The sequence below is a fragment of the Sminthopsis crassicaudata genome, chromosome 5 (genome assembly GCF_048593235.1).
Source record: "Sminthopsis crassicaudata isolate SCR6 chromosome 5, ASM4859323v1, whole genome shotgun sequence".
Classification (NCBI taxonomy): Eukaryota; Metazoa; Chordata; class Mammalia; order Dasyuromorphia; family Dasyuridae; genus Sminthopsis; species Sminthopsis crassicaudata.
Genome location: NC_133621.1, coordinates 178,333,067 through 178,350,337, shown reverse-complemented (window position 1 = coordinate 178,350,337; position 17,271 = coordinate 178,333,067). Strand labels below are relative to the sequence as shown.

The window sequence follows — 17,271 nt, the reverse complement described above, 5'->3', positions numbered from 1 at the left end:
GATATGCACAAGATGTGGCAATACATATATGTGATTGCTTGCAATTTTTAAATTTTGATTTTACATTTTTAAACATTTTTGATTTTACATCTTTAAAGTATTTTGATTTTACATTACTATTTTGATTTTATATTTTAAAGTTATTTTGGTTTTACATTTTTAATCTATTTTGGTTTTACACTTTTAAATTATTTTGGTTTTACATTTTTAAATTCTTTGCATTTTACTTTAGCAATGCACTTCGGGAATATACAGAAAGTGCAGCTAAGTGACAGACTGACTAACTTTTGTCTGACTTTTGTTAATCTTTTTGACAGCAACTTTGTTTCCACTGTGATGTGGAAAGGCCTGGATGGCATTTGGAAAGGCCCAAGTTGGGCCCTGTGTACATTCCTTCCTAGGTGCAGATCCAGCAGCAGAGTTCATCCCCACCAGAGACATTTGTGACCTGGGGATCCAAGAGAAGGACCAGACAACAGCCCAGAGGGACCAGACAGATGTCAGCAGCCCTCCAGACGCTGATGGCAGCAATGTCCCTCCTGACTTTGATACCAGAGACAGCAGACAGTTCCAGTGTTGCAGCTGAAATGGACTGTTTTGGGTGATATGCAATATAAAGAGTGTAAATGGACAATGGGCCTGCTTGCTCCTCCCATGGCTACTTGCCATATGGTGGCCTGGGGAGAGGCTTTGCCCTATGCTTTCTATTGAAGGACTATGCTTTTAAATTAGTGGGTGAAAAACCAACTCACCCACCTGCCGTTGTTATTGAGACAATGTGACTGGATATGACTTTACTTATGTGCACCTGTGAAACTAGAATTGCTCTAGGATTGTGAAACGTGCAATAGAGAATTGTGATAAGCTAGAATTGTTCTAGGATTGTGAAAAGTGCAATAGAGAATTGTGAGAAGCTAGAATTAGTCTAGAATTGTGATAAATGTAACTAGAATTGTGACAACCTACCTCACGGATATTTAATTGTTAACTAGAATTGTGATGTTTTACCTTGTTGACTTCCCACCTCAGTGTTGACATGCTACCTCATTGGCATCCAACTTCTTTGGCTTATTATCTCCTTGAGTATGACTTTAATGAATGGGCTGAACACTTGGGCCACTGTTGAGCCTAGTTCTCATTGTCATACTTCTGTTTAATGATCTGCTGCTTTGTACCTCCTTGGGCATAACACTCTGTCATCTCATGGATCAAGTGAACTATAGCTGGTGCTAAAAGTTTAGCTTGATGAGATGTGCGGTTCCCACAAAACAAGAGAAGGGAATTGTAAGGGCCCTTTAAATGGGTGGACACTGTGCAATGGGAGATTGAGGCCCGGAAGAAATCTCTGTGGATATTAAGACTGCCTTGTAGGTGGGATCTTGGCCATACTGAGATAGCTTCGTAATGGGTGATTCTCTCACTGATTGGCTGTGTGTGTGACCTCACAGGCCCTATATATCAGTCGCTCTCTTCAACCTGGGGCTCTTTACCCTGGCTCCCTAGCCTGAGTGGCCAAGCCAAGATGGGTAACCAAAAGAGGTAAGGATTTTGGTAGTGAACACGTGGGTCTTCTGACCAGGTGTTCACTTGGGAACCAACAAGTCAGGGCATCAAGTATTGGCATTATGTGAGTAGGTATAATAAAGGCTTTTAAGATTAAAAAAAAAAAAAAAAAGAATTTCAAGTTTCATGTTTGTCTGGGGGTTTTTAATTTGTTCCTTTTCTAACAATGTTAGTTGTAAGCCTAATTCGTTGGCCCTCTCTTTCTCTATTTTATGCAAGTAGGCCTCTAGAGATGTAAAACTTCCCCTTATTACTGCTTTGGCTGTATCCCACACATTTGGTATGATGTCTCATTATTGTCATTTTCTTGGGTGAAGTTATTAATTATGTCTATGATTTGCCATTTTACCCAATCGTTCTTTACTATAAGATTATTTAGTTTCCAATTATTTTTTGGTCTACTTTCCCCTGCTTTTTATTAAATGTAATTTTAATTGCATTGTGGTCTGAAAAGGATGCATTTACTATTTCTGCCTTACTGCATTTGATTTTGAGGTTTTTATGCCCTAGTATATGATCAATTTTTGTATAAGTTCCATGAACTGCTGAGAAGAAAGTATACTCCTTTCTGTCTCCATTTAGCTTTCGCCAGAGATCTATCATATCAAATTTTTCTAGTATTCTATTTACCTCTTTGACTTCTTTCTTATTTATTTTGTGGTTTGATTTATCTAATTCTGAGAGTGCAAGATTGAGATCTCCCACTATTATAGTTTTCCTGTCTATTTCTTCTTGTAGCTCTCTTAATTTTTCTTTTAAGAATTTAGATGCTGCACCACTTGGTGCATATATGTTTAATATTGATACTGCTTCATTATTGATGCTACCCTTTAGCAGGATATAATGCCCTTCCTTATCTCTTTTAATTACACTTTCTAAATTCTTCTCATCATCTGGCAATTACATTGAAGCTGTTTGCACTGGACATTGCCCTGTTGGTTTAAAAAACCTGTATTCTCCCCAATTGCAATCCCTTTGTGCCATCTGATTGCTTTTCTGTTGGTTGATCATGTCAGAGTCCTGACCTTCTAAAGGGTCTTTGGATGTAACCTCAGCTGCCATCACGCCCCACCTGTCTTTTGATTGAGGTCTTGGAGGTGGTCCCCACCTCTCATTTCCCTGGGTCAATCTACATTCTAAGGCCCATTGGAAGCCTTTGAGGTATTTTGGACATGGGGTTTTAGGTCTTCTCTCACCCTGTCTTCTCACTCTATCTCCATATCTACATTGGGCTCTCAGATGTCCAATCTTCTTACATTGAAAACATCGATGATTTTCTCTAGAAATCCCTTGCCAGGAGGGACCTTATCTTTCCATGTTCATCATAGTCTGAGTATAATAAGCATGTGTGCCCACTGTAGCACAGAATCTTACGATCTCTTCTAAAGGAGCATCTTTGTTTAATCCCCATATAATTCTTTTGCAAACCTCATTGGTATTTTCCATAGCCAAATGTCTGGTCATTATTTCTGTAGCTGCATTCTGTCCAATTGTTCTTGTTATAGCTGTTTGCAAATATCCTACAAAATCAGCAAAACGTTCATTAGGACCTCACTCTATTTTTTTAAAGGCTTCCCCTCGATCTTTCTGTATGGGGAAGGAATCCCAAGCTTTTGTTGCAACCATTGCAATCTGCTCATAAACTGTTGTGGGATAATCAATCTGTTCTGAATTCTCTCCATACTGACCTTCACCTGTTAGTTAGTCAAAACTTACTTGTGTGTTAATTCCTGTTTGCCTATTGCATCTGATTTGAATCCTATGCTATGGATTTCCAGGCACTTGGGGTTGGGATTTCATAAGACAAATTATCTAGTAACATCTTAGCATAAGATGATGTAGCCCCATAAAGAGTGCAACCTTTTTTCCAATCCTTAATTTTATCTACATCAAAAGGAGTGTATCTTTTCCTTTTTTGATCTGAAGAGTCAAGCTCTTTAATCATAGGATATGCATCTATAAAATCACTTACATCCTGTCCTTCATTTTTTGCCTTAAACAACGCTTTTTCTAATCTTGTCATAGGCTGCTTAATAGGTGGTTCTGATTGCATTACTGCCTCTCCCCCTCCTCCTCCTTCTTCCATCCATGAAGGGTTAATTGAGGAAAGTAGGCCGGGGATTGGAAATGATCTAATTTCTCCTGCTGTGAATTCTCACCTAGTTTAGTTGACACCTCCCCCTCTTGCTCCTTTTTCTTTTTCCTTATTCTATAACCTATATAATTTCCTAAAGCCAGTTGTATTATATTATGTGCATTAAGTGTGTCTTTGGAAATTGAGTCAGGCCCATTTTTGTTGTAGTATTAACAAAATTGCTCTCCTACTAATTTCCATTCTTCTAGATCCAATTCTTTTTTCCATAGAAAACCAAGGAGATATGAACTGCACAGTTTCTAAAAGTCCAGTGATCTGCTCCAAAATTATAATCAATCCTTGGCTTTTCATAACCTTGACAATGCTCTCTAAACATTTTCCTTGAAGAGAAACAGAAGGCTGTTTTCTAAAAATGTGCCCCATTTTGCTAAAATTCTACTTTAGCTCTTTAACAAAGTTCCCTCACCCTAATTTCTGGGTCAGAGAGACTTTTTCACTGGATCAGGATCAAAAGCTTTTCCACTGAAATCAGGATCCTGTCTGTCCCATGTTCAGGTGCCAAAATGTAATGTTCTGTTTCTCTAGATTGTAATTGTTCTCTGGGAGCAGATCTCTTGGGGAGCTTCTGGAGGCAGCATTTCAGTTCAGTTCAATAATCCCAAAATATAGCCAGGAATTAAAGGCCAGATCCTTTATTTTTTCCTTCAAAATCCTGAATCTTTTCCTGAGGCCTGGTTAGCTTTAGTAGAGGCCTTTATCTCTTCCTGGCTTCCAAGAGCTTTTGTCAGAATGTCTCCAGCCAGCACAAATGTCGAAGTGGGAATGAATCTTGACTCTGAATCTCCCGGAAATTCTCACCCAAAGTTCTCTCCCAAAAGACCTTGAGAGCTCTGAGAGCTTCATGCTTATATGCTGTCCACTGAGTATACACCAAACATTTCATCACTAGGAAACCATTATTTGTTGTAGGATTAAATCAATGCTAAATTAGATTTAATCATTGTCTCCTCAATTCCACTCAGTATCTTGTTTCAAGTTCTGGCCCATAACATCTCCTTGTAGGGTCAGATCAATCATACTGAATTAGATAATTATTTTCTCTATTCATTACAGTGACTTAACACCTTGTAAGAATCCTAACACTTAGATGTTTTTAATTCCCAGAGAAATACAGAGATTAAGAGAACAAATGAGCATGAGACTCAAAGAATAAAAGTTTAGCACAGACAAAAAAGGCTTAGATAGATAACAATGATTTCAAGGGAAACTAAATAAATTTCTAAAAAAACCAGCAAAATAGATTAAAGAAGAGTATAGAGGGTGATTTTGCTTGCTTGTTTTTTTTTTTAAAGAGAAGAAGAATTAGATACATGAATAAAAGAAAGAAAGTTAATAAGGTGAACACAAGACTCAAATTAGGGAAGGGAACAATAAGTAGAAATGGGGCATAACAAAAAAGGAAAGAAAGTCAGTTGGAAAAGAATTACTTTAAAATAGATTATGTAACTAAAAAAAAAAGGATTTAGCTGTTTTGAATTCAAAAAAAAAGTATTATAGATAAGGAAAATTTTAATCTCTCACAATTTTGAATGTGGATAGATTATATAATCCAATAATATTAGAATGATAGATTGACTTTAAAATGTTCTTTATAAAATGTCTTCATTCCACAATTTCTTCCTTAGAAGAAACACAATTGAAAAGGAAAGGGATACATAAAATAAAAATGAATGGCTAGAACAAAATTTACTACCCATCAGGGGATATAAGGATCTACAATCATACTATCAAACAATGCAAAACCTAATATTCACAATATAATCAATTCAATTTTGCTGACTTACCTCCTCTTTTCCTTTTTTTTCTTAAAATATCATTTTAATATGAGATGGATTTCTGCTACAGGAGGGAGGAAAGGATACTGGGAGAAATTTGGGTGATGCAAAAAAAAAAAAAAGAAGATATAAATGAAAATGTAATTTGAAAAACTAGGAAACTCTTGTTTTGGAAGAGGATCATTCAGATAGATTTTAGTGTTCAATAAAATTTATGCAAAATGTTATCTTATTAATTTTAGAACCAACTTAGCCTCAGAAGTTCATGATACAATTGACAGTTTCACTTTCTTATAGTCAAAAGGAGCCCAGAAAGTCAAGCTCAGACATGGGTTATACCTAATTTTAAATTGTTTTCTCAAAGGCCAAATTTTGCAGTTCTAGAAAGACATCAGTATTCAGCTTAAAGCAGGCCTAAAAATCTGGTTCTCTACATGCTGTTTTAAAAGTGGAACTAAAAGGACAACTTTACCTATGACCCCAGAAATTATATAAACTGAAAATATGTTAAAACTAGACAAAATTGTCTGAACAGATTACTTCAGAAGGTTAGAATCTTGGAATATTAAAACTAAAAGGAACTTCAAATTATGTAGCCTAGTACATATAACCTTGATGAAGGCACTGAGATTCTGAAAGTTTATTATGTGTCATTTTTATTATATTAGCTCAGCTTAGCCATGAGCAATTGATAGTTTTCCAGTTGTTTAGATTGGAATTTATTTGTGGGAAAAGTGTTTTGTAATTTTGTTCATATAATTCTTGAGTTTGTGTTGGCAGGTTAACCGCCAAGCATTTTATTTTGTCTTCAATAATTTTCTTTTCTTTTCTTTTTTTTTTTTTTTAATTCATTTTTCCAAATTATACCCTCCCTCCCTCCACTCCCTCCCCCTGATGACAGGTAATTCTACAATAATTTTCAATGTAATTTCTCTTTCTATCTCTTGATGATGGGCTTTGTCAATAATATATAGAAATGCTGATGATTTTTGTGAGTTTATTTTATATCTGGAAACTTTATTAAAGTTGTAAAGAGTTTCCAGTAGGTTTTTGGATGATTTTCTAGGTTTCTCCATCATTTGCAAAGAGTGATCGTTTTATTTCCTTGTTACCTATTCTAATTTCTTGAATTTTTCATTTTTTATTGCTAAAGCCAGCATTTCTCATTCAATGTTGAATAATAGTGGTGATAATGGTCATCCTTTTATTATCCTTAGTCTTATTGGGAATGAGTCCAGCTTCTTTCCATTACAAATAATGTTTGCTGTGGGTTTTAGATAGATACTGTTTATTATTTTGAGGAAAGCTTTCTTTATCTCTATGTTCTCTAGTGTTTTTAATAGGAATGAGTGCTATATTTTGTCAAAAGTTTTCCCCCCACACACACACATTTATTGAGATTATCATATTATTTATGTTGGTTTTGTTATTGATATGGTTGATTATGCTAATAGTTTTCCTGATATTGAACCAGCCCGGCATTTCTGGTGTAATTCCCCCTTGGTCATAGTGTATTATCCTGCTAATGAAAGGTTGTGACTTGCTCTCAATTTACATAAATAGTAAATGGCAGGTATCAGCACCCATATCTTCTGACTTACAGTCCAAGCATTGTCCTACCCTATATACTAACCAATCTATGTTCCCTTTTCTCTTACTATTAATCTATACATATACGTTATATATGTATCATTATTTCTTCTTTTGAATCATGTAAGAAGCAGTTAACTAGTAGGACACCAGGTAGCACACTTGATAGAATGGCAGGCCTTGAGTCAGGAATCTGAGTTTAAATCTAATTTCACATACTATCTGTATAATCCTGGGCAAATCACTTAACCCTGCTTGCCTTAATGTCTTCATCTGTAAAATGAGCTGGAGATAGAAATGTTACAACTTTAGTGTCTTTACCAAGAAAAGCACAAAAGGAATCATGAAGAGTCAGATGGCACTTAATAAGCGGAACAACAGTAAAAATTCTTTCACAGTACAAATAATACCAGAGTGGAGGTGGGAAATCCTCAGTTCAAGTCAGAAAGCCTAAATGACTTGACTGAGCCAGTTTCTTTATCAATAAACACTAGACTAGGTAACCTTAGCTCTTGTATTCTAGTTATCAGTAACTTTTCTCTCTTCATAAAAAATAGACTTCTGGATGAACCCTTAAACAGTGCATGGTGTTATCTCTTCCCACATAATTTCTGAGATGTTAGCAAGATCTGCTGTACAAAAATAGCCTACTTATCCACTATGTGATACGTGTAATTGTTTTTTCTGTCAGTACTCATTTCTTTAATCTACAATGTTAGTACTTTTATAATGTCACTATTCCTGTGAAAAGTCAAAATTTGAACCATTCTAAATGTATAGAGCACTGGAGTGTAGTAAAAAGAATGCTACATTTGAATTTACAAGATCTGGATTCAGATACTGGTTTTGCTACTTGGCTCATCTTAGGGAAATGATTTCACTTTTATGGTTTTTAGTTTTCATCTCTAAAATGAAGAATTTCAATTTTTTCTGCAGTATAAATGAACTTCAGGTTCTTTCCTGAGAACAGATTTTGATAAGAATAAAGTGAAAATGTATAATACACCTGAGGATAGTAAGGAGAGGCATAAGCTAAAGGATGTAAGCTATATAAAACTTGGAGAAGGATAGTAAGGAAGATGAACACATTTTATCACTATTTTGTCAAGGGTCAGCCTAAAATTCAAGGACTATATATATCTGCTTTTACAACATATATATGATATGATTTTTTATATGAAGCTAGATGTAGTTTTTATGCCCAATCTGTGATAGAACCTTCTGAGCTCTGTTCTGATCAGTTATAGTCAGACATATTGTAAAATGAGCCTAACATTTTGCTCCTCTTCAATTATGAAAAACAATGGCCTTTTAGATGCTATGTAATTTTTAAAAAAAATTTATTTTATACAAGTATGTTCTTTTTTACATACTTCTATATGTCATCTTGGAAGAGAACAATCAGAACAGAATGGAAAAACCATGAGAAAAAAAAAACATACATAAAAAAGTGAAAATAGTATGCTTTGGTCTGTATTCAATCTCCACAGGTCTCTCTTTGGAAGTAGATGGCATTTTCCATCTGAAGTTTATTGGAAATACTCTGGATCATTAAATTGCTGAGAAGAAACAAGTCTCTCATAGTTAATCATTACATACTCTTGTTACTGTGAACAATAAATTTTATTTTTTTGGTTTCTTGCTGTTTTAGTCGTTGTTTAATAAATATTTACTACCCAACTCTGTCATTTAATTCAGTATCTCTGGGGGTTGGATTCTAGGGCTACATTTGTGAGGTCTTATTGATATTTTGATCACTTGATGGATAGAGTGATGGAGTTAAGAATTTCTTAATCAAATCTTGACACTTGCTGTGAAACCCAGAAAAAGTCACTTACTTTCCATTTCCTTGGAGATAGATAGGTGGCTCAGTGGATACAGAGTTGGGTCTGGAATCAGGAATAACAGAGTTTAATTTTGGGCTCACAAATTTACTCTGGGCAAGCCATTTAATTTCTGTTAGTTTTAATCCATTAGAGAAGGAAATGGTAAACTAATCCATGGTCATTGCTAAGAAAATGCTATACAGGGTCATAAAGAATTGTATAGAATTGAATGACTGAACAATAATAACAACAAATTTACCATTGATCTTTATATTCATAGTAGAGTATAGATTCCTTACTTTGCAACTCCTACTTAAATATGGTAGAAATTTGTTATGTGTTCATGGATATGATTTTCCACTGTCTTCATATTATAAAGGATTAAATGTTCAAGAAACATCAAGACTATTCTGTTGTACAGCAATATTCATAAAATATGAAGTAAAACATTTGGCAATTCATTTCATAATAACTTATTTTTTTTTGTTTCCCAAGGACTTATCAACATTCCTGCAGTAGCCTTTGGAATATTCTCAGGGGGACTAATTATGAAAAAATTCAGGATCAGTGTATTTGGAGCTTCAAAACTCTATCTGGCATCTTCATTCTTTGGTTATCTTCTACTACTTTCCCTGTTTGCAATGGGCTGTGATAATTCTGACGTGGCTGGCCTAACTGTCTCCTACCAAGGGTATGTCATGATGATAATATAAGTAAAAGGCAAATGAAATTCTCAGTTTTGTCTATCATGCTTTAAGGGAAATATACTGAATATGACATGAGAAAGTTGTCATGTCATATCTGTGACTTTGAGTCATTGACTTACAGGATTTTAGAATGAAGTGAAGCTAAAATTATCTAATTTAACTCTTTTGACTTAGAGTAGGAAACAGGCCTAGAGAGCTGAAGTGATTTGCCACTGGGCCTCATACATGAATAATGCAAGACTTCTGACAAGAATTCAAGTTTCATTGACTTATTGAATATCTACAATGTGTAAAATGCAATACCAGACATTGAAAAAAAGATGTACCAAATTAACAAGACACTGTTCCTTTCTTTAAAGAATTTAAAATTTAATTGGAGACATATTTCCTTTATTTTCATAAGGGAAATATTAATATTAAGATTCATATGAATCTGAACATATGGCTCAGATTTTTAAAGTGCTTCTTTAAAAAATATTAGTTCAAATTTATCCGGAGCCATGAGTAATGTATATTCCAAGAACATAAGATGAACATTGGATAAACTATATCCAGATCTGAAAGGGACCTCAGAGGCCACCTGATCCAACTTCTTCAATTTTTCAGGCAAGAAACAAAAGCATGGGAAAATTACTTCTATTTCCCAAAGCTACACATCTACAGGACAAATCCTAATCATTCCTTCTGAAGCTAAGGCCCTGGAAGTATCCTACAGAGTTTGATCTAATGGTCTCTTTTACAACCTGAACCCCATGAAGGTCTGAGTGATGTGCTGTTGCCTCTTCCAGTGGTGGAGGAATATGCTCAGGAAATACTCACCAATATTCTATCATCTCTGAGAATAAGAGCCAGAAAAGGTATAACCACTCACTCCAGTGAAAAAGGTTAATCTATTTCCATTATCCTCTGAAAACTCCAAGGGGTTTGGATAATATGACAATTTGCTCTAGGGAAGAGCTATGCAAATAGGGAACATGTGTCTCTTTCTTCCTCCAGGGTAAGATTCTAGAAGGAGCCAATACTCCTCTAAAATTCCATCTGCAAGTTTTCATTGCATTCTTGGCCATGGAGGCCAAGGACTTTGGGATTTTTAATATGGGGCACCTGAGTAAGAAATATATGAAGTGTTTGCTATAGCTATGGAGATGAAAGGAAGGGAGGACAAGGTCATATAATGACTGGTAATGATTACCCACCCATGGCTTCTTGGGGAAATATATATCATGCCTTTGTTTAGTCATGCAACACTTGAAATATAAAAAGGCTAGAGAAAGTATTATTAAAGATATAGGCAATAACTGAAGTCAGATGATCAGCTATGCTGTTCTAATATACCCCCTTAACTTTTTTTTACATATTCCTAAATTATATACAATTTTTTACATCATTGGCATTGATAATGAAACTACCAATGCGAAGATATATAATAGTCATTAAACATCTAAATGCTTAATGAAAAAGCTAATCAAACTGCAGGAATAACTAGAAGAAAAAGCAATAATTCCTATGAACAGCAGCTTCCTCTTTTGAGACCTAAATAAATCTAGCAAATTGGCAAGCAAGAAAAACAAAAAAAGGTTCCAAATAGAATTTTAGAATAATTAGATATGATAAACTATTGACCATCAATAAATGGGAATAATAAGAATTATATATGCATATATACCTTTAAAATTTGTGGAGAATTGTGAGATAATAGGGGAAAAAATGGAAATGAAATACTAGTATGGAGTGGGATAGAAAGCAAATTTTTTTTCCTTCTCAGGAGGAAAGAACACCAGTGAAGAACATTCTTGTGAAATATGGGTGGATAATGTTTATTTGTCTTAGGAAACTATGGACTTTTTTTGTCCATGAAGACTGGACATAGAAAGATACTATTTTTTTCAAATAAGATTTATGTTTCCCAGAAGTGTATCTCAACTTGAGAGGGAAGCTCTCAGTACCTAGGTATAACCAATATCCATGATGATTATAGAGAGGAAGAGATGTAAAGCTAATGATGAGATATACTGGACATAAGAGTAGTGAATGATCAGAATATGTAGTAAAGTAGAATACAGAATGATTCCCACCATGTTACTTCTTTCATTAATTAATATTTGTATAAGTGAATAATAATAAAGTCCTCACAAACTAAAGAAAATATAGATAAAATAACTAATAAACAAAGATAAAAATAAAAAAGTTGTGATGTAATCCAAAAAGTATATTAACATGGAAGTGGAATAGAGAAGGGAGTAAAAAAATTAGTATTTTGGAAATACACTACTTCTCATTTAAAACAAAACAAAACAAAACTTTTCATAGCAATGAAATGTTGCCTTAAAATTAGAGAAAGCATAAAAATCAATACAAATAATAAGTAGGGGAAAGCAAAATCTAAGTATTATAAACTTAAATATGAATGAATTAATTGATCAATTCAATAAAGAGAAAAAAAGTAAAAGACTGGAAAAGAAATTAAAGTTCAACCTGCTGCTACATAAAGAACACATTTTTTAAAAGACAAATTCTGAATGAAAATGAACGTATAGGGAAAATATTTCATTCATAAAAAAACAGAAGTTCGAATTATGCAAACAAAGCAAAATAAAAATGAACAATTTGAGAAATAAGAAAACTATTATTTTAAAAGTTACCATAGACAGTCAATCGATTAGCAAAAACTTATTAGTCATCTACTATGTGTCAGGGATTTTTCTGGGATGTAAGAATATGAAATTAAAAACAAAATAACCTCTAACTTCAAGGAGCTTGTATAATACTGGAGGAAACAATGTGCATACATATAAATAAATTTAAATGTGTATACATATAAAAACAAAACAAAACAAAACAAAATAAATAAAAGATAAAAACAAGAGAATGAATGAGAGGTAGACCCTAGCAATTAGAGAGAGGAATCTGGTGAGAGCTCATATAAGAGATAGTTCCTTAACTAAGCTGAATAATCTTATCTCTAGTAAAGAGGTTTTATCTCTATTAAAAATATGTGAAACAAATAACCTAATGTCTAAATTTTAATAAAGAAAATTTAACCTAATGTTTAAAACGTATGGATAAATAAGTACAGGAGATTTCAATGATCCTTTATCAGAAATGGATAAATCTATTGGAAAAACAAAAGGGAAAAAATGGAATCAAAAAGAGAATTAAAGTTATATTTGAAGGATTTATGGCATCTCCTTAATTGAAACATTGAAGAATATTCTAATTTTTAACATCACATAACCTTTATTTTCCCTAATAAATGTATTTATTTTTAATACATATTGTTTTATGAATCATGTAGGTAGAGCAAAATCAGAGCCAAAGAGGAAAAAAAAAAAAAAAACCTATGGGAGAGATTAAAAAAAAAATACAAAAAAGAAGTGAACACAGCTTGTGTTCAGTCTCCTTAGTTCTTTTTCTGGATGCAGATGGCATTTCCTGTCTAAAATCTATTTTGAATACTTGGATCAATGAATCACTGAGAAGAACCAAGACTTTCAAAATTGGTCATCACACATTCTTGCTATTATTGTGTACAATATATTCATGGTTTTGCTTGTTTTGTTCACCATCATTCATGTAAATCTTTCCAGACCTTTTTAAAACCAATTTGTTCATCATTTTTATAGAACAAATAATATTCCATTACCTTCATATACCACAACTTGTTTACTCATTCCCCAATTGACAGGCATTTACTCATTTTCCAATTCTTTGCTACCACAAAAAGAGCTGCGACAAATATCTTTGCATATGGGGGTCCTTTTCCTTTCTTTATGATATTCTTGGGATATAGAACCAGTAATGGCATTGCTGGGTCAAAGGGTATGTACAGTTTTATATTCCTTTGGGCATATTTCCAAATTGCTCTCCAGAATGGCTGGATTAGTGTCTCAGTTTTCCCACATCCCTTCCAACATTTATCATTACCTTTTCCTGTCATCTTAGACAATCTGAGAGGTGTGAGGTGGTACCTCATAGTTTAGTTTCCATTTCTCTAATCAATAGTGATTTGACATTTCTTTCATATGACTATAGATGACTTTGATTTCTTCTCCTGAAAATTGTCTGTTCATACCATTTGATCACTTATTAATTGGGGAATGACTGCTATTCTTATAATTTTGACACAGTTCTTTATATATTTTAGAAATAAGACCTTTCTCAGAAATATTGGCTGTAAAGATTTTTCCCCAGCTTTGTACTTCCTTTTAATCTTGTTTCTATAGATTTTGTTTGTGAAAAAACTTTTTAATTTATTAAAATCAAAGTTGTTCATTTTGCCTTTTATAATGTTTTCTCGTTCTTTTTTTACTCATAAATTTCTCCCTTCTCCAAAGATCTGATAGGTAAATTATCCCTTGCTCTTCTAATCTGTTTATGGTATCATCCTTTATGCCCAGATTATATACCCATTTTGATCTTTTTTTGGTATGTGGTGTAAGATATAGGTCTATGCTAAGTTTCTGGCACAATATTTTCCAGTTTTCCCAACAATTTTTCTTCCAGATGAATTTTGTCATTATTTTTTCTAGTTCTATAAAATAATTTTTAGCAGTTTGATTTATATGGCACTGAATCAGTAGATCAATTTAGGCAGAATTGTAATTTTTATTATATTAGCTCAGCCTATTCATGAACAATTTATATTTTTCCAATTATTTAGATCTGACTTCATTTGTATGAGAAGTGTTTTGCAATAATGTTCATATAATTTTTGCATTTGTTTTGACTGGTAGATCCTCAAGTATTTTATTTTGTCTTCACTAATTTAAAATAAAATTTATCTTTCTATCTGTTGTTAATGGGCTTTGTTAGTAATATACAAATGGATTTGTATGGATTTACTTCATATCCTGTAACTTTCATAAAGCTATGAATTGTTTCCAGTAGTTTTTTAGATGATTTTTCAGGATTCTCAAAGTATATAATCATATCATATGTAAAAAGTATTACTTTTATTTCCTCTTTGCCTATTCTAATTATTTTAATTTATTTTTGTTTTCTTGTTGCTAAAGCCAACATTTCTAGTATAATGTTGAAAAATATTAGTGATAATGTACATCCTTGTTTCATACTGGATCTTATTGGAAATACATCCTGCTTCTCTTCATTACAAAATGTGCTTTCTGTTGGTTGTAGATAGATACTGCTTATAAACAAAATTTCCCTTTTCCCCTATGTTCTGTAGTGTTTTTTTTTTTTTTTAAATAGGAATGGTTGCTATATTTTGTTAAAAGCTTTTACTGCATCTATTGAGATTATCATATGATTTCTGTTGATTTTGTTTTTGAGATGGTCAATTATGGTAATAGTTTTTATGAGCTCTGCATTCTTGGAATAAATCCCACTTTGTCATAGTGTATTGTAGAGGGCTGAAACTCTGAAAAAGATGTTGCTTGAATCAGACAAGAGAGCACTAAAGGCTAATTACCTATTCAATGTGAGATAATGGCTCTATATACATATTTAGATGAAATAGTGATTTGATGGCTTTCCTCACCATTGGTGCTTCCTGAATGTTTTGGTAGTGAGATAATCTTAGGCAAGGATTGGAGGGCTGAGAGAGAAATCAGAGTGACTTGGAAGTAGGATGACGAGGAGAGAGGTTGGAGACTCTGAACTCCAGAATCCAGGATACAACTTTGGCAAGCCATGGGTCAGCTTGCCTGCCTCCTTTACTCCTGCCCCTAAAGACCAAGGACTTTGATTTATCTGTCTCTGGATGATCCTGAACCTCCACGGAGCTAGTCCTGACATTATAGTGTATTATCCTACTAATAAGTTGCTGTAATTCTTTGCTAATATTTCATTTAAAATTTTTGCATTAATATTCATTTGGTAGAGTGGTCAGTAATTTTCTTTCTGCTTTGGCTCTCCTTGTATATATCAGTGCCATATTTCTGTGACAGAAAGAATTTGCCAGTACTCCTTATTTACCTATTTTTCCAAATAGTTTACACAGTATTAGAATTATTTGTCCTTTAAATGTTTGGTAAAATTCACTTGTAAATTTATCTGGCTCTGATGAAATTTTTTTTCCCCCTCAGGAGTTCATTAATGACTTGGTCAATTTTTTTTTTTCAAAAATTGTACTATTTAAGTAATTTATTTTCTTTTCTGTTAACATGGGTGATTTATATTTTTGTGAATATTCATCAATTTTGGGTAGATTGTCAGACTTATTGCCATAGGGCTGGGCAAAATGCCTCCTAATTTTAATTTTAGTTTCTTTGTCATTGTTGGTAAGATCAACTTTTTCATTTTTGTTGCTGGTGATTTTTTTCTTTCCTTTTTCTAATTAGCTTAAACAAAGCTTTATTTGTTTTGTTGGGGCCTCTTTTTTTTTCATAAAACCAACTCTTAGTTTTATTCATTAATTAAAATAGATTTCTTGGACTCTGTTTTATTAATCCCACCTTTGGGTTTCCGAATTTCTAATTTGGTATTTAATTGGGGTTTTTAATTTGTTCTTTTTCTATCTTTTTAAATTGCATGCCCAATTCATCAATCTCCTCTTTCTCTATTTTACTCATGTAGTTATTTGTAAATATAAAATTTTCCGTAAGAACTGCTTTTGGTGTATCCCATATGTTTTGATGTGCTATCTCATAATTGTCATTCTCCTGAATGAAATTATGGATTGTTTCTGTGATTTGTTCTTTGATCGACTCACATATTAGAATTATATTATTTAATTTCCAATTGCTTTTTAGTCTATTTTTCTCTGGCTTTTTATTGAATATATTTTTATTGAGTAGTAGTCTGAAAAGTAAGCATTTACTATTTCTGCCTTTCTGCATTTGATTGTGAGGTTTTTATGCCCTAATACATTGTCAGATTTTTTTTTTTGTTTGTTTTTGTTTTTGTTTTTTTTGGTAGGTGCCATAAAAGAGCTGAGAGAAAGTATATTCCTTTCTGTCCCTATTCAATTCTCTCCAGAGGTCTACCATATCTAGGTTTTCTAGGATTGTATAAACCTCCTGGTTTCTTGTTTACTTTGTGGTTAGATTTTCTGATTTTGAGAGGGGAATGTTGAGGTCCTCCACTAGAATAGTTTTGCTGTCTATTCCTTTCTATAACTTACTTAAAATCTTCTTTAGGGATTTGCCTGCATTTAGTGCATACAAATTTAATATTGTTCCTACTTCATTATTTATTGTATCCTTTATCAAGCTGTACTTCCCTCTTTTATTAAGATCTTATTTTACTTTTGCTTTATCTGGGATCAGAATTCTTATCTGCTTTTTTCTTTCTTTTTTATTTTAGTATTATTTTTATTTATGGGTAATTTTTCAGCATTGACCCTAGCCAAACCTTCTGTTCCAACTTTTCCCCTCTTTCCCCCCACCCCTTCCCCTAGATAGCAGGTAGACCAATACATGTTAAGTATTTTAAAGTATTTGTTAAATGCAATATATATATTTATACAGTTGTCTTGCTGCACAAGAAAAATAGGATTTAGAAATAAGGTAAAAGTAATCTGAGAAGGAAAAAAAAATGTAAGCGGACAGTAACAGAAGCAGTGGAAATACTACATTGTGATCCACACTCATTTTCCATAGTTCTTTTGCTGGATATGGCTGGTTCTTTTCATTACTGAACAATTGGAACTGATTTGGTTCATCTCATTGTTGAATAGAGACACATCCATCAGAATT

General features: G+C 33.2%; 1 protein-coding gene across 3 annotated transcripts in view; it reads left to right on the top strand.

The window, feature by feature from the left end:
• Positions 1 to 17,271, top strand: part of SLCO1C1 (solute carrier organic anion transporter family member 1C1) — a 156,415-nt gene that overhangs the window by 105,353 nt on the left and 33,791 nt on the right. For all 3 annotated transcript variants that reach the window (XM_074268885.1, XM_074268887.1, XM_074268888.1), the window contains one exon: positions 9,405 to 9,600. In XM_074268885.1, the coding sequence (XP_074124986.1) occupies positions 9,405 to 9,600 (196 nt within the window). The remainder of the gene's footprint in view (positions 1 to 9,404; positions 9,601 to 17,271) is intronic.